The sequence below is a fragment of the Erithacus rubecula genome, assembly GCF_903797595.1.
Source record: "Erithacus rubecula genome assembly, chromosome: 17".
In the NCBI taxonomy this organism is placed as follows: Eukaryota; Metazoa; Chordata; class Aves; order Passeriformes; family Muscicapidae; genus Erithacus; species Erithacus rubecula.
This window is the reverse complement of record NC_136669.1, coordinates 5,806,409-5,827,060: the sequence shown is the minus strand read 5'-3', so window position 1 is coordinate 5,827,060 and position 20,652 is coordinate 5,806,409. Positions and strand designations below refer to the sequence as shown.

General features: G+C 45.7%; 1 protein-coding gene across 12 annotated transcripts in view; it reads left to right on the top strand.

Moving 5' to 3' along the window:
* Positions 1 to 20,652, top strand: part of RNF216 (ring finger protein 216) — a 75,945-nt gene that overhangs the window by 21,394 nt on the left and 33,899 nt on the right. For all 12 annotated transcript variants that reach the window (XM_079320444.1, XM_079320442.1, XM_079320448.1 and 9 more), the window contains 8 exons: positions 975 to 1,077; positions 1,906 to 2,070; positions 3,057 to 3,171; positions 3,448 to 3,587; positions 4,492 to 4,542; positions 5,537 to 5,674; positions 6,833 to 6,981; positions 7,428 to 7,506. In XM_079320444.1, coding sequence (XP_079176570.1) covers positions 975 to 1,077; positions 1,906 to 2,070; positions 3,057 to 3,171; positions 3,448 to 3,587; positions 4,492 to 4,542; positions 5,537 to 5,674; positions 6,833 to 6,981; positions 7,428 to 7,506 — 940 coding nt within the window. The remainder of the gene's footprint in view (positions 1 to 974; positions 1,078 to 1,905; positions 2,071 to 3,056; positions 3,172 to 3,447; positions 3,588 to 4,491; positions 4,543 to 5,536; positions 5,675 to 6,832; positions 6,982 to 7,427; positions 7,507 to 20,652) is intronic.

The following is a 20,652-nucleotide window of genomic DNA, read 5'->3' as shown; positions in this document are numbered from 1 at the left end:
GCTTGTCCTGGCTCTTTTCAGAAGGATCTTATTCTGCAGCTGGGGAAACTGAGGAACAAGTCGTGTTACTTGCCCCAGCCAGCACAGCTGCTTGGTGAGGATTGAGAAAAAGCTGTGGGAGCCTGAGGCTGCCCTTTCAGAAGGGTTTCTGGAGTGCTTGTGGCTCTCTACCAATGGGGCATTTGAAAACCCCTTGCTGAGTCTTTTCTAAGCTAAAATACTCACTTAAACTACAGATCCCTGACAATTGTGACTGTTTGTGGTAGGACCTCAGATATGCTGCATTTACAGGCTATTAGGCAATTTTTCAGCTCTTTTGCTCGTTATTTTTGAAGTGCTGTTCTCACCAGACCAGTTTCTAGTGAAATTTGGGTAATGCTGGTGGGATTGCAAGCTTTGTTACAATGAAACCTGTATTCAGAGATTGTATTCCATGGAGACACATCTTAAACGTGATTTTCTCTGCTCTAATAATAGAATTACAGAATAGTTTGGGTTGGAAAGGCCATTAAAGAGGGTTTCCAGCCCCTCTGCCCTGGTCGGGGACACCTTCCACTAACCCAGGCTGCTCTGGCTGCTTTAATGTGAATGTAGACTGAGAATGGAGGCTTTGATTCAAGTTTGAATCTGTAATAGTTTGTTGAGGAAGACATGACCCTTTCGTGGGTCTTGTAGGGATTTTTGTGCTGTTTTTTTTCCATGGATGATTGGCAGCTCACCCATACAAGCTTCATGTATGTAAACTTGATTGTTAAAAGACAAACCTATTTGCTTTTACTTCTGCAGACACACAGCTGATTATTTTTCACTTAATTCTGTCATTTACTTGTAGTTTGCTCGAGTCCAGGACCACCCTTGATCCTTACATGGCAGGCTTTGACTGTGACCTCATAATAATACAGTACTAAAAAATGGATAAATGAGAAATGAACCTAAGCTTCCCTACTCTGGAGTAACTATATTTATCTTTTCAGACTTTGTAACTTTCTTCTGGAAAATCCAGATTACCCAAAGAAGGAAGGCAGAGTGGTTTTGAACCCCAGCAGCAGCCTGCTTGCCAGCCAAGATGAGACAAAGGCAAGTGAGAGTATCCACATCTCCTGCTGCCTCTGGGCAGTCTGTTCAGCCTGAGTGGACCTTGGGATGTCTGCTTTGATTAGTGTGTGTTTGCAGAGTGCTTGACTGAGCCTGGCTTTCACAGAAGCCTCTGGGTATGTGTAAGGCTGTGTTAAATAGCAATAATTAGTTGCTTGCAAGATGACTTCCAAGCCTTTCCTGTTTGGCTGTGCCAGAGCTGCACAGTGTTTGCTCCTTTGCCTCCAGCCAGTCCCTCTGCCTTGCCTGCCTGTCACTGCCCCATCTCAAGTGTTCATTTTGATAACTGAGACAGGAATTCCACAATCATTCTGTCACATGAAGCAGCCTTGGCCTTCTCTTGTGAGGCCTTTAGGCATTGCCTTGCAGCCTCCTAACTGCAAATCTCCCTACAGATGCTTGATTTATTTTAAAACATCCATTTAACAATAAAAAAAATCTCTTGAGCTGCTTTGAGGATGTTGAAATAGCTTTGTGGCATGAGATGTTGAATACATCTTTCTACCATTGGAAGCATCTTTACACCTTGAGCTAATAAAGTTGTTCACTCTTCATAGTAACCTAAATATTTCTTCTCCTTGCTGTCTCAAGCAGCCACACACCATGGTTTTGAACTACATTCTACCTTGTGCAGGTCACCTGCAGGGGTGCCCAGGCCAGTAGGCTTTGCACACACACTGCACTAAGGTGCTCAGGGCTGGGTGCCACATACCCTGAATTTTGGGTGCTCTTGCAGAATGTCCTGATCACTGAGAGAACCATCTGTGTGTATTTATAGCAGCCTTGTAATCTTTTCCATTTTCTCCTCAGGTGCCTAAAGTGGACTACTTTGACTTTTCCAAACTTGCCCCCCTTGACCAGCGGTGCTTTATTCAGGCAGCTGATCTCCTCATGGCAGATTTCAAAATGCTGAGCAGCCAGGACATCAAGTGGGCACTGCATGAGCTCAAGGGACACTATGCAATCACACGAAAGGTGCTCCAGTTCAAATCTGTTTTCTTTTACTGGGCTTATCTCCCATGTCTGCAGAGAGCACTGTGATAGTTTTGGCCTTACTGTACCAGCTGCTGTGTGATTATGGGTTTTATAATAATCTTCCTTTCCTTTTAAGAAGTTTTAATCTATTTAGTAGAGATTTTCAAAATTTATTGGCCGGACAGAATGCTGCAGGAAGTTTTTACTTTCCCTAATGGGAGAGCTGAGGAAACACGAGCTGGCTCATGGTGGGTGATGCATTAAACTGGGAAGTGTTCCTGTATGTCACCACTGAAGTGCAATGTAATTGCCAATAAAACCCTGACATTTATTTAAATCTCTAAACATTTAGCTGCTGCTGCTGGTTAACTGTCTCCATGGAATTAAGAAGCAGCCTGAGTATCACTGTCCTGTTTTGTCTTATTGTGACTCGTGGCATGAGTCCTGTCTTCATTATAAAAGAGCTTCACTGTCAGGGAATGCAAAAACACTTGTTTGAAGTATCAGCAAACTGAATGTCAGTGTGGGTTCAAGTTTTTGACTTAGGTCTGTTCCTCTGATGTGCCCTTGCTTGAGCTTATTTCTCTACTGTTCCAGGATTTAACTAAAACAAAACTTCTTGTCTGTTCACTTCATTGATTGAGCACTGAGTATTTGAACTTCACCTTTTTAAACAATAAGCCAAACCCAGCCATAAAAGAGAAGCCAAACCAGCTCTGTTTAATATAGCTGGTGCCCAGTTTGATATTAACAGCTGTGCTGTTATGAAGTATCATTCACCTGCTTTGTTTCTATGGAAAAAATACTTTGAGTGCATAAAGCAACAAGGTGAGCAGAGGAAAGATGTATATTTGCCTCTCTTTGGACTGTTTGGCTTTTCAGTTTTGGATCAGTCCTATGCCCATGTTTGTACTGTGTTTCAACTTGAATTAAGTGCTCCTTCTTTCTTCCAGGCACAGGATTTAAGCCTGTATGTTGTTTTCTAGGCCTTTTCAGATGCCATCAAAAAGTGGCAGGAGCTGTCTCCCGAAACCAGCGGGAAGCGGAAAAGGAGGAAAGAAATGAATCAATATTCATATATAGACTTCAAATTTGAGCAAGGTGAATGCCAAACTCTGTGTGTTGTGCTCTCTGCATCATTATTGTAAGCAGAACTGGCTTGCACAGAAAGCAACTCTTGAAAGGGGATGTGGTCCCAAAAGAGCTGAGTTTCTGTCATGGTATCTGTTTGGAGATGCTCTTCATTAGCACCTCTGCTTGGTGAAGTGCTGTGTGAGCTGCTGAAAGTCTGCAGCTGGTGGTGTATTGAGGCAGTAGGATTTAAGCTTTGTTCTGTCTGCTCTATCCCTTTTTATTGAGCCTTTAACTCTGCTTCAGGGGATGTGAAAATTGAGAAGCGCATGTTCTTCCTGGAGAACAAGAGACGGCACTGGAGGACCTATGACAAGCTCTCCCTTCTCCCACCCGTGCTACTGGAGCAGGAATTCTATGAGCAGAAAGTGAAAGAGATGGCAGAGGTGAGTGATAGGAGCTGCTTTGATCATGTGCAAATCTTCAACAGCTGTCAAAATTTTAGCCCTAAACATGAAAAATCTGTTTCTTACAAAAATTCAAATGCTGAACCAAATATTGAATAACTGTTTTCCCCTTCCCTACCTGTTAGCACATATGTTCCTTCCCAAATAACTCAATTTTAAAGGAAAGAAGCCAAGCACAGAATTTCTCATTTACTTAAATATGCAGCTGCTGCTTGTGCAAACACCATTCTGGAGGGGTTTTATTTGCTATGAAGTGGTGAAAACTCTACTAATTAACTTCTTCCTCTAATTGTTAGCAGGCTTCTCTGCTGCTTTAGGGCTTGAAATTGCAGGTCAGAGTTGGTGGTGAGTAATGGCCATGCCCAAGGCAGTGTGTCCACTCACCCTGCCTTCCCCAGGCTGCCAGTTTGTCCTGTGCTGAGAAATGGGTGTTTTGAAGTAGGAACTGCAACACTCACTGCTGTGTTATCTTCCTCTCCTAGGCTGAGGAAAGACTGAACTCACAGCTCACAGTCCTTTCTAAAGTAGCTCCTTAACCATCCTTGTCTCTTAGGCAGATGGATAAGGTCTCCTTTGAAATAAAAAACTCATGTTCTCTGGAGGGGCCCATTGGGTGAGATCATCTCTGCCCATGGAAACCTGAACCCACAGCCCTCCACAACTCAGAATTTGGTTCTTTGTTCTTGCTGCCCGTTGCTTCTCCCATCTGTTTTAGCTGAATCATAAATAGCTTAATGGATTGGAGGGATGGGCTGAGTGATGTTACAAGCAGACAGTGAGCCTTTTATGGTGGTTTGTAAGTCCTGAGATAATGTAAATGAGTGGTGAGTTTGGAAAATTGCTTTATCTATTCTGTAAATACAGATGCACATGTCTCTTGCAGCATGCAGACTTCCTCCTGGCTCTGCAGATGAATGAGGAGCAGTATCAGAAGGTCAGTATCTATAATGTTATAAGTTGAGTTCAGCTTATGCACAGACACTGTTTTCCACTTCCTCCTTCACAGATTTTTTTTTTTTTTTAGCTCTGGAATGGAGCTTTTCTGAAGCTGAATTTCACTGTGCTGCTTTTGCTGAGCTGGCAAAACCTGTGTAATGTGTGTTGGCTGGCTTTTAGGAAAGGTAGACAGGAGCTGAGGCCAGCAAGACAGTATTGATGCATGTAATGATCTGTAGTAATTCAGCTTGTATCTTCACTGCTCAGAACAAACATTGCAATAGAATAGCATCAGGTTTGCTCTTGTTCTTGCCATTATGGCAAGAACATGGTATATAAATATATGGTTATAAAACAGATCCACTGTTGTTGGAGCTTGGCCAGTGGGAAGGCCTTCCTTGTTTGCAAAAAGAATTCTTTAAAAACCTAAAAATCAGCTCTTCTGCTTCAGAGAAAATGTAGAGAACAGTTCAGCAGCTGTGCATTACATTTTGGTTTCAATGCTCATTTCCTTTTCAAACTTTGGAAAAGTGGGCTATACTTACTTTTTAACAGTGGCAAACTTCTCCACCCCCACAGTTAAGAGGCCAAGACAGGGTCTGCCCAGGCAGATGGTAAATGTTCCTTTAGAGGGTAACAGATCTGAATCTTGGTTTTCCCCATGAGAGTGGTGTGTACCCTCAAGCTGCTTCCCTGTGACTGCAGCCTCCCAAACCCAAGATGCTGTTCTGCCTGTGAGCTAAAAATTATTAATCCCTGCATGTTCTGTAGCTTTTTGGAACCTGTCAAGCAGGGCATGTAGATACTGACTGAAAACTGAGTTTCTGGTTGCACTTAGGGAATTTGGACCACCAAGTATGATATCTAATGGAAGGAATGGTGTATAGCTGTTGTTTAGGATTAATGCTGGCAATTTTTTTCTGGCTTGTAGCTGTGTGTGTGTGTTGCTGTAGCTATTGATGTTTTGATGGTGATTCCTCTGGTGGCTGCAGGATGGGCAGATGATCGAGTGCCGCTGCTGCTACGGGGAGTTTGCCTTTGAAGAGTTGACTCAGTGTGCAGATGGCCACTTGTTCTGCAAGGAGTGCCTAATTAAATATGCTCAGGAGGCAGTTTTTGGCTCTGGGAAGGTAAGGATTTCACAACTGGGTGAGAGGGAAATGGGTAATTGCTGTGGGGAGATGATATTGCTCTGTGTAGTGTAGTTGCTTAGAACAGATGTAACTGCACTTCCCAGGAAATATTTGAATGGAATGGGGTCCTGAAATCCAAGTCAGTCTCGCCATCAAGTGAAGCCAGCAACTTCACAATGTGATCTTTGCACAGGATTTCAGGGTTACTAACCTGTTTTATTTTTTTTTTCCTCTATGCTTAGCAATTTGATTATTAGGAAAACTTTCTACAATGTTTACAGTAAAACAATAACTTATTTGGCTTTTATTTTCCTCTAAATAAACCAGTGGTCTCTGCACAGAGAACACTTACTCTGACTTGGCCTGTCTCCTTCTACCTAAGAGTGTTTGTCCTTCATAATATCACTGTCATCCCAACTAAATTGGGGGGTTGGTTCCTCTATGGTACTACTAACCTCCTTAGTCTCTGATTTAGCTAGTAATTATCCTGGTACTTAGCTGAGCTATAAACAAGTCATTAACCTGATCTGAAGTGTATCTGCTCCTTTGCCTCAGGATGTGATGCTCAAACTGTTGGGATGCTGTTGTACTCTGGGATCCATTTCATGTAAATGTACAAACTGGCAGCTGTATTTTGTGATTCTATTGAAAAAAATGTAGTGTGTAAGTGCTGGTTCTCAGCAGAGACTGAACAGTAATAACAGGCTGATACATGGTCACAGTAGACTTGGAGTGAATTGTGATCCTAGCTAGCAACAGCATCTTCCTGCCCAGTGTTTGAGGCCTGATTTGTTGAATTAGGCTTGTTCTTTCCATAGTAGATCTATTAGCTGGCAGTCATCTTAGGTAGATTTAGATGAGGTATCAGGGAAAAAATTTTATTATGGGTCACTGGCACAGGTTGCCCAGAGAAGTTGAAGATGCCCCATTCGTGGAAGTGTTCAAGGCCAAGTTGGATAGGGCTTGCTCCAAGCTAGGATAGTGGAAGCTGTCCCTGCCCATGGCAGGGGTTTAGAGCTGGTTGATTTTTGAAGTCATAATACCCAAGTCATTCTGAGAGCTGCTGACTTTAGTCTTACTCTGCCTGAGCAAGGTTCTGCACTGATTTGCTTGGAAATACTCTTAATCCTGAGTTGCTTTTTTTTCCAACCCCAGTCAGAGCTCAGCTGCATGGAAGGCAGTTGCACGTGTTCCTTCCCCACCAGTGAGCTGGAGAAAGTGCTCCCAGAGAACATCCTCTGCAAATACTACGAGCGGAAGGCCGAGGAGGAGGTGGCTGCTGCCTGTGCAGATGAGCTCGTCAGGTGAGTGTCCCACAGAGAATGCTGCACTTACTGCTGTGGAAAATTGTTCCCTGAAACATCACATTTGTGCTGACTCTGAGATAGGTGGCTTTAAAAGAGCTGGATTATAAATTCAGACTTCTGCCTTCCCAGGTCTGTTTTTATTCTGCCTTTGACTAGGAGCAGATTAAAATTCAATAGGCTTGTCTCCCCCAAGACTTGCTTGCCAGCTCTATGCTGATCCACTAAATTACATGGTCAAAAGCAGTGCTGAGCATATAATATTTTGATTGCAAACGGGGAAGTGATTGAAGAAATAAGAGCAAGAAGGCAATAGTCAGCACATCCTGGCAACAGGCATTGGGTTGGCAGCCTTAGCAACTTCCACAGAGCTATTTGACTAAATCAGCTTTCAGCAAAGCTATGTGTGGCACTCTGCATTAATGGCATCCTGTTTTGTGCTTCAGGTGTCCCTTCTGTAACTTCCCAGCTCTGCTGGACAGTGATGTGAAGAGGTTCAGCTGCCCCAATCCCCGCTGCAGAAAGGTAATTGGGGGTTACTTCACATTTGGTCTCCTCTGGAGTGTTGGGCAGGAGAGCTGGGAATACACTTCACCTTTGCTAGTAGCAGTATCTCATGTGGCTGCATAGGGCAACAGTCAAAGTGTTTGCTGGATCCTGCTGATCTTCTATAAAGCTGGGTGACTGGACAGCTGAATTTCAGGGCACTGTTGATAAGAGCAGGAATCCTGTCTTTTCTTGGAAGATGTTGGCTACAAAAGCCTCCAGATGCCAGAGGTTGCTGTCTTGCATATGCTGAAATGTTCTGGTTGAACATGAGCTGGGTGTTTGTAAGTCAAAACCAAATTCTAATCTTGCATCAAATAAAACTTTTGGAGATTGAGCTGTGGAACAGCTTTACATGCTGTGTTTGAGGGAATTTGTATCTGCATTTTTCTTTCATGAGCTAGCTTGAATATAGATTCAGTTGGAAGTGACAAAAAACTTGTTGGAAGAGCTGGCTGAAATGTCAGCCATTCAAGGCAGAGCTTTGTGCTCTCCCCAGTTGTTAATGGCCATAACAGGAGAATCATCAGGCCAAGTGAGAGGGATGGAATGGGGAAAACTTGCTGCTTCTGCACCATTAATTCTGGGGAAAAACAGAAGCACAGAAATATTTCTCAGTCTTGTGAAGAGATGCAGGACCCTGCTAACATCTGGTGCCAGCAAGGCAGGGCAGGATCAGTGCTTGGTAGGAAGCTACCAGGCCTCTGGCATCACTGTAGCCACAAAGGTGAATTCTCAGAAGATCTGAGATTCCTGCTAATCACTAAAATTCCTCCTGAGGGCATTGGCCTTACACATGTAGCTTCCAGAGCTTTGGGTTCTCTCATTGATGTGGTATCACCTTTTGCCAGTATTGAGAAGCTAATAGAAGGTTAAATTCTGTTATCTGGAGAAGATGAAGTTGCCAGAACTGAACTCTGCAGTGTGAAAATTGAACTTAGTTTGGGGGAGAAAGCTGTTTATGAAATATGCACAATTCTATTTTAGATCCTGATCTCCAGGTAGGTTTTATTGACATCTGCCCTTCACATTGGGGAAGGGAATACAGTGTCGTTGGATTGTCCCAGTGTTGGAGCAAGGAGGCTTGCTAGGCACTAGGTGGCAATGTTGTTTCACATTTAATTTTTTTTTTTCCTAACTGTTTTTGCAAAAGGCGAGTTGTTTTCAAAATGTACATATGTCAGCACTACAGAACAGAATTTGGGCTTGAAAAACATGAACCCTTCAATGGGCAAAATGAATTGAAGTTGCTTTTTCCCTAAAATGTGTAATGCAGCAGAATAACAGTGATAAGAGGGATCAGTGCTGAAATGTTCCTTTCCTACTGCTTTGCTGTTTCATTTCCTTCCTAGTGTACTGCCTGTTCCCCCCCCTCCCTGGGGTTACAGCATTCCAGTGGGCTGGATTTCTGGTTTCCTGGACAGCTTGTGTTGATTCATTAGCTGAAAATCTGCTGAGTAGCTTTGTGCTCTTCTTAGAAGTCTTTAACGACTTTAGGATTTGAAGTCGAGGGTGAGGAATTTGGATAGCAGGATGTGGTGTCTCTCAGCATCAGCTGCAGTGGTTCTTCATATTCCTGCTATCTCCTCTCTCTCCAGAGTGAAGAATTTCGGTTAATGCTTTTGCTTGCAGGAAATGGTTGCCCTAAGGGAGGAAAGGGCTAATCTAGGGAACTCCATGGAGGCTGGAGAGGATGCATTGGCTTTGCTAGCAGTGCCTCTGGCAGACTTGGTGGTGGTGATGACTGATCCTGGAAGGAGTCCCTCCCTGGCTGAAAGGACTGCACTCACAGCTGAATCTAAAGCAAGGGGAAGTGTGGAAAGGGGAAGGTCAAAATGTGTCTCTCCCAAAATCTCAGAGCTCTGTGAGGGTGGGGAGACAAGGACCAGATGGTGGACTTGTATCCCTGTGCTCCATCACCTGGATCCTTTGTCTGGCTTTGGGAGTTTGTGTTGATACCCTCAGGGTCTCCATTAAATCTTGCAGGGAGGTTCTTTCGTATTTGGGCCAGCTATGGATACCTTGTAAAGCAATTGATGTGAACCAGCTGGAATCCTTCACTTTGGCTGTGTGTCTGTATGCTGAGCTCAACAATAAGAGCTCTATACATACCCAGGTCACTGCTTGTGCATCTCACCTGTAGTTTCAGTCATTTGCACCTTACAGGGACCAAAATGTGGCTAATTCTAACTTGAGCAATGGGCAGAGCTCCTGTGAGTGCCTGGCTGCACAGGGAGCATGCAGATGAGCTGGCACATCTGCCAGGACCACTGTGACTCCAGCTGTGTGGCTCCTGGTTAGGAGGCCAGGCCTTGAATCTTAATGTAACAAACAGCAGGGTGGAGGAAAAGCTCAGTTAGCCAAGGAAAAATGTCCAAGCCACCCTGCAGATACATTCTGTGTGTGTGCAGTCTGAGCTGGGGGCAGAGGCAGCTTTCACTGTGCATTGAGGTTTTGCTCTGTAATGAGCTGCTGACTGCACATGGAGCCAGGCTTCCTGGTGACAGGAGGACTTCCCAGGCTGCTTGTTCAGCCTCCATCTTGGAGGGATCCCTGCATGGAAGCAGCACTCAAATTTCTCATCTCTAAAGATGCACATTTCTCCTCCCAGCACTACAGAGCAACCCAAAACTGGCAACTGGTAAAACAAGTAAAGGCACATGTTGCTGGATGAATTGTGCAGCACTGGGAGGTGAGTGTGCACTTCTGCATGGTGGGGGAAGTGCTGTTTTCCACCAGAAAAGGAAGTCCATCCTCCCTGCTCAGCCTCCCTCCTCCCAAGACCCCACAATGTTGAAGACAAGGCTTTTGTTCCCAGCTGCTGCTGCCGTCCCTGGCTCCGTGTTGAGGGACTGGGAGATGGTTTCCCTTCTTTGCAGTCTCAGCACAAAGCACTGCAGGGCTTTCAGCCAGAAAGAGATGGGGAGCTGGAAGCTGCTGTTGCCATGGAAATAATGCATGCACGGAGCAGCAGAGAGCTTGAAACCCCCAGCACTCATTTCATAGCCAGACCACATTGCAGGGACTTGCATTTCCAAGACTTTTCCTTAAAACTCCTTTTCACAGCATGAAATTTTAATTGCTTTATGGTAGCCAGTTGTCTTGGTCAGTGCTGGCTGGATGTTAGAGGCATTGCCCTTGGCCTGTGTAGCTGCCACTCCTGTGTATCCACAGTGGGTTTGGGGACTGCCTTGAGCATTGATGTGCCTATCTCAGATGGATAAAATCTCTGCTCTTTTGCCTTTCACCTTCAGCTTAGGCTCTCTGGCCACCAGCAATCCTCACGTGTTTTAATTAGCAGCACTGAGACTTGGTGTTTCAGGGCACGCCTTTTTAAGCTGCTCTGTGTCTTGGGATTGATTTGGAGGTGCTGGCTAGGAACAGATGCACCCAGCTGCTTTTAGCCTTAATTTTCTGCTGGAAGTGAGACAGGTTTAAACTTGCACTGAGCTGTGCCTGAACATGGCTGCTCTTAGCAGGGCACCAGCACCACTGGTAATGAGCATGAGTGGTGGTTTGCATGGCTCTGAGAGGAGTGGTCATGCTGAAATAAATTACTGCTTGATCAACAAGACCTGAAGTTGCAGAAGAAGGTGAGGGGGATACTGTGACACCTGTGATCTCTGTACCTGGTGCAGCAAGGCACATGCAGCTGCTTGTGGTTCAAAGGTGGGTAACAAGGCAATGATCTGGTTAGGAGTGTTTTATAGAGTGCAGGGGGAAGTGTTTGTGTTATCCAGCACCCAGCAGCAGGGGATGTGTTCAGGATGACACAGCTGTCCAAGGATGTCATCCAACACATACCACAGGGCCCATTACTTCTGTGCTAAAGGCTGGGCTATGCTGCCCAGAGCTGCCCTGCCCAACTCCAGATGTGCTGTGAGTTTAGGTTTATACTGTATGAGGATTTGTAGCTGGCAGAGTTGCATGTGCAACATGGAAAAAAAGATTGTCCTGGCTGGAGAAATTGAGCTTGTCCAGAATGCCTCGGAGTAGGATATACATATGGAGAATTACTTAATTCTCCTTGTTTTGCAACATGTTTTCCCAGCTGTTGAAGTCTGCTGTCTCATTCAGCTTCCTGACAGCAGCGCAAACATTTTGAAAGTCCCGTGGCCCCATCTCATTCTCTGTTCAGACATTCTTATTGCTATTATCCGTATGTTTTTCCTTGAGCCTGTTTATTTGGATTTGTTTGTTACTTGGAGCTTAGCCCCACAGCTTTAGTACAGAGCAGAAGGTGGTATTTGCTGTGGCATACCCATCTCTAATTCCTTCTTGGTGGCAATGACTTCAAGTCCCAACTCCTGTGTTTAAATTTCTATTCTTTCATGTCTCAAGAAAATTTGTTGGGACAAGGAAGAGAAGGAAATGCGGTGTGGATCACTTTAGTTCTGTGAACGACATGTAACACAGAGTGGTTTGGGTTAAAAGAAGCCTTAAGGACTATTTGGTTTCACCTCCCCACCATGGGCAGGGACACCTTCCACTAGACCAGGTTGCTTAGGGCTTTATCCAGCCTGGCCTTGCACACTTCCAGGGATGGAGCTCCTGCCTGTGTCCACTTGGATCTGGAGACTTGTCTCCCACGTGTCCATGTCAGCAGAATACTCCAAGCCATCTTTTCATGGCTCTGCCACCTTCCTCCTGAGCACTGCACCCCTGACACCTCCAGCTCCGGAGCTCTGGGCAGCGCCCTTTTTAAACTCCCAGCACACACGGGAACTCTCTGGATGCCAAAACCACAACAAATGGGGAGTTTCCGTCTGTCAGCCCGGCTCGGGCTCTGCGCGGCTGGGCAGGCGGTTTTCATTTTTCTTCCATAAAAGGAGACGGCAGCGGGGCCGAGCCGCGGCGGGGCAGCGCGGTGCTATCGCAGCCGCGATCCCCAGCCCGCTGGGATGGGCCGCAGGGAGCCTCCGAGGCCCAGGGTGGGGTGAGGTGATTGCAGGCAGCAGATAAGGCCCCAGTAGGTTTTATTGCCGGGTTCTAAAGGGAGGTAGATAACAGGAGAGAGCTCGTGGCAGAGCAAACCTTTACAGCGCAGTCCCGTGGAGGACGGGCGTGTGCGCTGAGCCGGGGGGATGTGCTGTCGAGGCAGGGAGGGTCAGAGATGTTTGGGGAGTGCTGGGAGTTGGGACATCTCATCCCCATATTTATGCTGGGAAAGCTACTTATCCAGAGAGGAAGCTGCGTGGGGAACAAGGGATAGCCATACGCCAGGGGGTCTCTCTTACACCTTGCTTTTTGCTGTGTGGTTGGACTGGGCAGGAGCAGTTGCAAGAATTGAGTGATGCCAGCAGTAAGTTGGTCCTAAATACCCTTTTTCTCAGAATGAGGTACAATAATGAGCCCCAAATCACTTCTTGCCAACTTGTCACCCTTTGAGACACATGGGAAAGGGCTGTAACAGCTCTGAGAATACCCCACCTGCAAAGAAGGTAGGAGTGGGCTGGGTTAATTGCTGTCCTGGGGTGGAGAGACTCCATCAGTGGGAGCTCAGGTGCTGCTGCTGCTTTAACAAGGTCAAGTCTATTTATGCAGTGGTATGTGGAAATGCTTCACTTGATAAATGAGTCTGACAGAGGAGGAGAGGGTGAGGCCCAGCCTGGAAATGGACCTGAGGAAAGAGGTCAGATTAAATGGGGTATCTGTCTCTGGCAGGAAAAAAAAAAAAGGCTGCTGAAAGCAGGAACTCAAACTAGTTCCTTTAAAAATGGACTGTGTAAGTCAGTGCAATTTTGAGCAACAAAGCTTATTCCTGTGCTTGCTTTCTGCCTTGTACAGCAATATCCAGTCAGTGAAAAGCCAATTGAAAAGGCTGTTCACTGACCACTGAGTGCCTCTATCAGGTCCATATGAGGTAGCAGTGCTACTTTCCATTCATAGCTTTGTCCTTTGCTGGGGTAAAGTTCAGAAGTAATAAACTGAGTACAGCTTCAGGTGGAGATGGAAATTTAAGCTTCAGCTTAATCTTGTTTAGCCTTTTGTTCCTGGGCACAGTGAGCCTACAACTATCTAGGCAAAGGGAACACTGAGAGAAGCAGCACACCTGTGGTGGTGAGGTCTGGTTTATGATAACTGTCTCTGGAGATAAGTGATGGTTTCCATGAAGAATTGGATAAGAGCACCCTGAGTGGGTTTTGAAAGATTGTTGGTTGCCTTGAATGTGGAGAATTGGTGGAGTGGCCTTGTAGCCAAACTCCTGGGGCTGGAAGGATCCTGAAAGCTGTAGTTGGGCTAAGACTGAGACCTGCTGCAGGCTGAGATGAGCTGGCAGCTTTGCCTTTTCCTAATCCCTTTGCAAATGAAAGGGACAAGAGGGTTTTTATCCATCTCATGCAGACAAAAGTGGAAGTAATGTAACATGGTCACCCTAACATCAGGGAGAAACCCCAAATCTCTGTATGGACCAGAGTGCTCAGATTCCTTCATTTGTTTGATTTTTTTAAACAAAGGAGCATCTTTGCTCGGTCACTTTTCTGTCCCCACAACAGGGTAGCAGTGCCACTGAGTGTTCCTGGAACTGCTGTGAGTTCACTGCAGGTCCTTTCCACAGCAGTTTAAGGCTAAAACCCTGCCTAGTGTATCTGCAGAGTGTTGGAGCAGGGTTATCATTTTGCTGCTGCAGTGGAAATGGATGTGGAGAGGATGGAAAAAGGCTGTTCCCAAGGCAAATTAAAAACATTGTTCTGACCTTACTCAAGAGCTGTATCTTCCTTCTCTTTCCTCCCCCTCACATTCCTGTCGTAGTAATCACTGATCTCTAACCTCAACTTCATCTGCCACAGCTAACCACTTAAAAAATGCATTTAAAAAACCCCATACACCTCATTTTGCTGTACCTTAGTGCTTCCAGGGCAGAGTTATCTTTGGAGGGGCGTGAGTCAGCAGCAGAGGTTTGGAATAGCATCGAGTCAGGGCACTGATGACTCCCCAGGCCAGAGCCTGAGATGGCCCAACCTTGCCCAGGCAGTGTGGGGAGGTGTTTTGCTTCTCCTTTCTGTTTGCACATAAACAGATTTCAGCAGATGACACAGTCATCAGACTTCCTGAGCTAACACAAGGCTGCTGCAGACGATGGCCATTCTGGAGGCTGTCAGTGGAGTTTGTTTCCTAATTTGGTCACAGTGTGTTCAGGGCTGGCCTGCTTTTTCTTTTTTTCTTTTTTTTCTTTTTAAAAACACCCATCCTTTTCTCTCATTGTCGTGGAGGGGAAGCTGTTTGTATCTGAGGACCTCCAGCTCCTCTCACTTCCTCTACACAGAGGAAGTGATACTTGAAAGGCCCAGAACACCATGCAGTTCTGAAGCTGATCTTTCCTTTTTTTTCTTTTTTTTTTTTCCCCCTTCCTTTGCCATTCTTCCACGAGTTTATCTCAATGAGCCTGCAGGGTTTTTATGCTTTCTGGGTAGTCATCCAAGCCCTTTGTGCTGGAGGACTTTGGAGTAGTTCTCTTAAGTATCAGAATGATCTGTGCTGGACTTAAATTATAGCATTGATAAGCTTGATTTATTGAAATATATATTTCAAGAGGGAGTGACATGTGTGATTTCCAGTAATGGAAAGAGCACATATTGCTTTATACCTCATCATTCACAAGAGGCCTGGTACCATGTAGGAACCTGTAAATGCCAAACAGGAGAGAAGGCCCTTCAGAGTAGAGTTCAATTGTCTTACAGATCTTCCTGTTGAAGATCTTTCCTTTCATTGTTGGACCAGAGTCAGCCTCAAACCAGGCACCTTCCTGGCATGCAGAGACATTTGAGTCCTTCCACTCTTCATGTGAGTTTCCATTCAGCAATAGGGACAGCCAATGAATCATCCACAAACCTATAGGCTCATTTATTGCTTTCAGTTCTATGCTGGGCTTAGCAGGAAAATGAGAAAATAAATGGAAAAAAAGAAGTTCCCAGGTGATGCAGTTGAGGATGCAGTTCCAGCAGCTTTGTTCAGTGTCATGGGAAGGACTGAGTGCCTTAGGTGAAAGTGAAGCTGTTGCTCTCAAGGGAGCTGCTGTCAGTTGGAGAGGATTCCCAAGCCTTGGAAGCCCAGGGAAATGCTGGGTTACCTGTTCAAACCCAGCTCTATTTTGGGTTCATAGTACATGTCATAAATGGCTCAGCAGAGCCTGGGGTTAAGGTGTGCCCAGAGCAGATGGATTAGTGGCATTAAAGGTTTGGCTGTAGATGGGCAGGTACAGGCTGGTCTCAGCAGAAATTCTCTGCAGAGAGGAAACTTCATTGTGTGTCATGTGAGGGATCCCAGGTCACCACTGGCCTCTGGAACAGGAGTAACAGAGAAACAGGAACACCAGGTGGTGAGGCAGCGGGTTTGGAGGGGCAAAGGAAAGGTGAAACACAAGTTTACTTCAAATTTAGTAAAAATCACCTCTGTGTCATTCCTATTTGCATATTATCCTCTAATTAGCCATGACTGACTCACCCATCACTTCTACCTGAAAGGAATGATATGTTTTGAAATGTATGGTTTATAATCTCAGTAGGCCAGCAATTCTCCTCCTCTTCTCTTCTCCCCTTCCAATGTCCCCCAAAATGCATTCTCTTATTGCTTTTAACCTTCAAGCCTCTTTTCTTCTGCTCTCTCTGTTACTACTCTTGCATTATTAATGGACTGTAGCAATTCAGCCAGAACACTGACATTACTAATTACTACTTGTAACAGAGGAATGGGGAGCAAGATAGAAACTGGGTCAGGAAATGTTGTCATCATAAAATGATAGCACCAGAACTGGAGAGCAGAACTGTTTGTATGGGCAGGTTTGCATTGGAAATGCCTCCTTCACCCTGGAGCACACCTGTGCACACTTAGCATGCACATCCTCTTTGCTTGTTTGCTGTGTGCAGATGGGAAAAGCATCTCACACACAGAGAAGGGGTAATGGACCTGTAATTTCCAGCAGCAGAGAAATGGAGTGATAGGTTGTGTTCTGCTTGGCAGCACTTCAAGCATCACAAAATTCACGTGCTCCTCATTGCTGTAGCAGGAAGCCCCTTCCCCTGTTGGTGTCAAAGGCTGAGGAAGCAAAGTGGCTGCATTTGTTTTTGCATTCAGTGAGAGCCTGTCATGCTTGGTGTGTTCAGATTGTCCTTGGTAGCACCAAGGGCATCCTACAGCAGCAAACAGCTCACTCTGCTCCATGTGAGAGAATATGGCTGCTCTTAAACCCGAACATTATTTTAGGGATGCAGCAATTAACCTGTGAATATTGGGCATGAGGAATTGCCTGCTTCTGGTTAATGGAGCTGTGCTTCTTCACTCAATTGGGCAAAGCATCCACCTGGGAATCTGGCATCCCTCGGAGGCCTTGTGTGAACAGTTGTCTGTTGTGTTAGCTTTCCCCTTGAGAGGGGGGCACGTGTGAAGATGGGAGTGTCATTGACTGTAAAATGTATCGACTCTTATGGTAAGTGACAGGCAGAGAAGGTCATCTCTAAACACAAACTGTAGTCTTTGAATAATCAAAACGGCAAAAATGCATAGGTCAGCAGTAAACTACAAACCCAGAACTGATCAGGTTATGCTGGCAAAAGACAAATCCCTCTCCCAAAAACATGCTTACAAAGAAAATAGACAAACTGAAGGCTGATCCCTCCCAGAGGCATAACTTTGGTTGCTAGTGATGAGAGCACATCTCTGGCTGAAATGTCTGGCTTGAGGTGACAGATTCCTGAGAAGTCTCTTGGAGACAGGGAAGGGACCATGTGTGTCTTCCCTGTCCCTGCTGCTGGTCCCAGAATGTGTGACTGCCCTGCATCAGCTGGGATCCCCTGTTCTGGGGGGATGTAGGGGAGCATCAAAGCAGTCAGAGCTCAGTCCCTGCCAGGCATCCCCAGGAACTCAAATCTGCTTCATTGCCATTCCCAGGAAGGCAGGAGGCCAGTGCAGGAGCAGCATGACTCCCTCCCAAGTCAGATGGTAACTCACACAAAGCCAGCTCGATATTTAGGCTGGGCAGATTTGACAATATCCCCTTTCAAAGATTATCCCTTAAACTGTCCTAGTCACACTCTGCCTTGGGCGCCTGCCTGAGCCTTTTGTAAGGATGAGCAGTATTTAAAGGAGAGGCTGGCTGCTCTAATCTCTGCTCCGTGGGCTGTAAAACCCATCCTGCTGTAGCTCACCAACTTTATTTCTCTTACTGATCATTGTAAGTGTAGGGCTCTTAAATCCTGGCTCATGTTTTATCCGTGGTGTTGGTGGGGCTGTCTGTTATCTTGAAGCAAGCCCAAAGCAGAGCTTTGCTGGTGCATTTGAGGGAGAGCAGATGTTCCCATGAAGTGGGAGCTGGTGATAGGCAATAATTTGTACTGTATTTAATAAAGCCATTGTGAAGCTGGAGAGGTCTAGAGTTTACAATCCCAGTGTACTTTTTTTTAAAAAATAAAAAGGTAAGTACTGATTTGCCACTGAAATTGAGTATTGTCAGTGAGGCAAGTACTCTGTCCAAAATTTCATGTGCACGTATTTAATTAAAAGGCAAGAGGGTTAATGAAGCTTTGAGTGCATAAGGCCTCATTCCCTGAATTTAATTTTCTTTAATTGCTCCAGAGATGGAAATTCCCAGCTGTGGTTGTCCCCTAACATGTGAATTAAGGAACCGGAAAGGGACAATTTGATTTGTCTCATTCAGTGCCAGCTTTTTCCCCTTTGACTGATTTTTCATCTTTTTGGTTGAAAGGAGACTAGATAAAAATCTTTAAGTCAGTGATTCAGCTTTGTGGTAGAATTGGCAAAGCTGTGACCTGCTGATACTTTGGACACTGGGAATGAGCTGAAAAACAGGGAGTGTTTGTGCAGATTGTTACTCTTCCCTAATGTATTGTAGAAGATCACAAGCAAATGCAGTATTTATTCTTTTCCCTCCCCACTACCTGTCATTGCATTCAGGATTGATGGGATTAAGTCAACAGAATTGCATGGCACAGCCCAAATCACACAATTCATTACTGTGCAGTTTCAAAATAAAATTAAAGGGTGGTTTGGGGGTTTGTTGCTTGTTTATAGGGGTGTTGGGGGAGTGGTCTAAGCCCTCTGTGAGTGTCTGGGTCTTTTTGTGTGAGTTCATAGTGCAAGCTTTGTCAAAGGGCAAGGCAAAAATCTAAAATGCAGCAAATTCATGAACTGTTGAGATGATCAGTGATGGGAAAAACCTGTTCCTGACTTCATTGTAACAAAAGCTGACTCCCCTTGCTGAATGCCCTGTATGTGGTGTGCTGGGCCTCTATTGTGGCAGTTGCTGTTGGATATTCCAAGGCTGCTGTACATTTGTGTCCTAATGGGCTTGTTAGCAGCTGTAGCCTTGACTGGGTGGTTAATACTGAAGGAAGCTTCCAGCAGCAGCAGAAAACATCAGGGGTTAATTTAATGCACACCTAACACTGGAACAACAGCAGCAACAACTGTTTGGGGTTTGCCTTTTGGGGGTCTTAGCTGTCAGAAATCCTTGGGAAAATGTGTAGTAACATCCCCTTGATCTGGTGGAGACTTGCCCCTAAGCCTCCAGCATATGTAGTACTGATAGATAAGCATCCCCTGCCTGAACAGGTATTTCAGAGCTCTCCCAGGTGGCTGCAGCTAAGCTGTGGTGTCTGTGGTGGTTCCTGCAGTGCTTTTGGGGGGATTGTTTTGGATGAACTGTGCTTTGCTTTCTGGAAGGTATCCTGTCCCTCCCTGTTGCTGTGGGACAAACCCCCTTCAGGGCCCCCTGCCCTGGTCATGGAGCTGGAGGGATGTGATGGTGACTTTGGCACCCAACAGCAGCCTGGAGGTGCACATTGGATTAAAATGGACCATTAACCATCCATATCCATTGAATCTGTGTTTCAGCCTGTAAAACCATTTGGGTTAAAAAAAAAAATTAATCACTTTCTGACATTCTTTCACCCATCCTTATTTCCAGTCAGCCTTCAACTACGGTCAGCACGAATTCCCCTCTCAAATTTGCACTTCTGGCCTGAAGGAATCCACCTTTTTTGCTGCACCCAGCACCTCTCCTGTGCCTTGATGGTGTGAGTGCCCTCTGCCCTGTTGAATAAGCAGTGGCCAGGTTGGAGTGCTGGGATCAGCAGCTCCAGGGACGCCCCGTGCACAGCGCTCCTCCCGCTGGGCTGGGGGAGCAGAGGTGATGCTGTAAGTGGTCTCTGTGCTGCTACCACTGTAAACAGAGCAGATGTTTCCCTGAGCCAGGGGAGCATTAATGGAATGCCTCAGCCCTGGCTGATGTAAAACATGGCAGCAAGTTTTGGGGATGAGGTCAGCAGGACTGAAAGCCGATGGGAGTTGAGTATCGAGGCAGCCTCTCGGAGCCCAGGGGTCAACTGAGAGAGCTGTGGCTAATGGAAAGGCAAGGACACCTGTCATAAATCAGTGCCAGAGGGCTGAACAGGCATCACTGCCAATGGGTGCCACAGCCAGGGCTGGTTCTGTAACCACCCATGAGTTCTTGTTCCTCACTGGGTGTCCTTAGTGCCTGTGTTTGACTCTTAGAGGGGACAAAGAGACTAAAAGGGGAAGGTTTGAGGAAAGCTTTACCTTGATGCACTGTGAGGGCCCTGCCTGCCTCGCCTCCTTCACTCTGTTGTTCCTGGAATCCTGTGGCTGCTGCATCCCATCCATGTGGGGAATGCCAGCAGGGCAGCCAGGATATTGTTGGGATACCATTTTAAACAAGTTGTCCTCCTGATCCGGGGAGATGGATCGTGTTTCTGCTCTGAGGTTGCTAGGAAGTCCTGAGGCATCCAGGAAAGCATCGAGGGGCAGGAGGCAAAGCAGGCTTGGCACTGCTTAGGGATCATGTGTTTTTTAAAAAACAAACAAGTCTTGTAAAAAGTAAAGAGCAGCATTTTCCGAGACAATGAGAAATCGGTTTGCTCTCCGACCAAGCAGGGCATTTCCCGTGAAGCTGGATGCTGTAATGTGCCATTTGCCAACAAGATAAGATGGCTGTATTTGTTCACTGATTTATCCCCTGTGAAACCAAACTGAAAGAATGCTTTATTGCTCTATTTATTTTTTCAAAAGAAGCTTCTTTGACCTCATTTTTTTTGTGTAGGGAGCATGCATGCCTTTAAGCTAAATCTCAAAGCCTGGTCAAAATTGGGG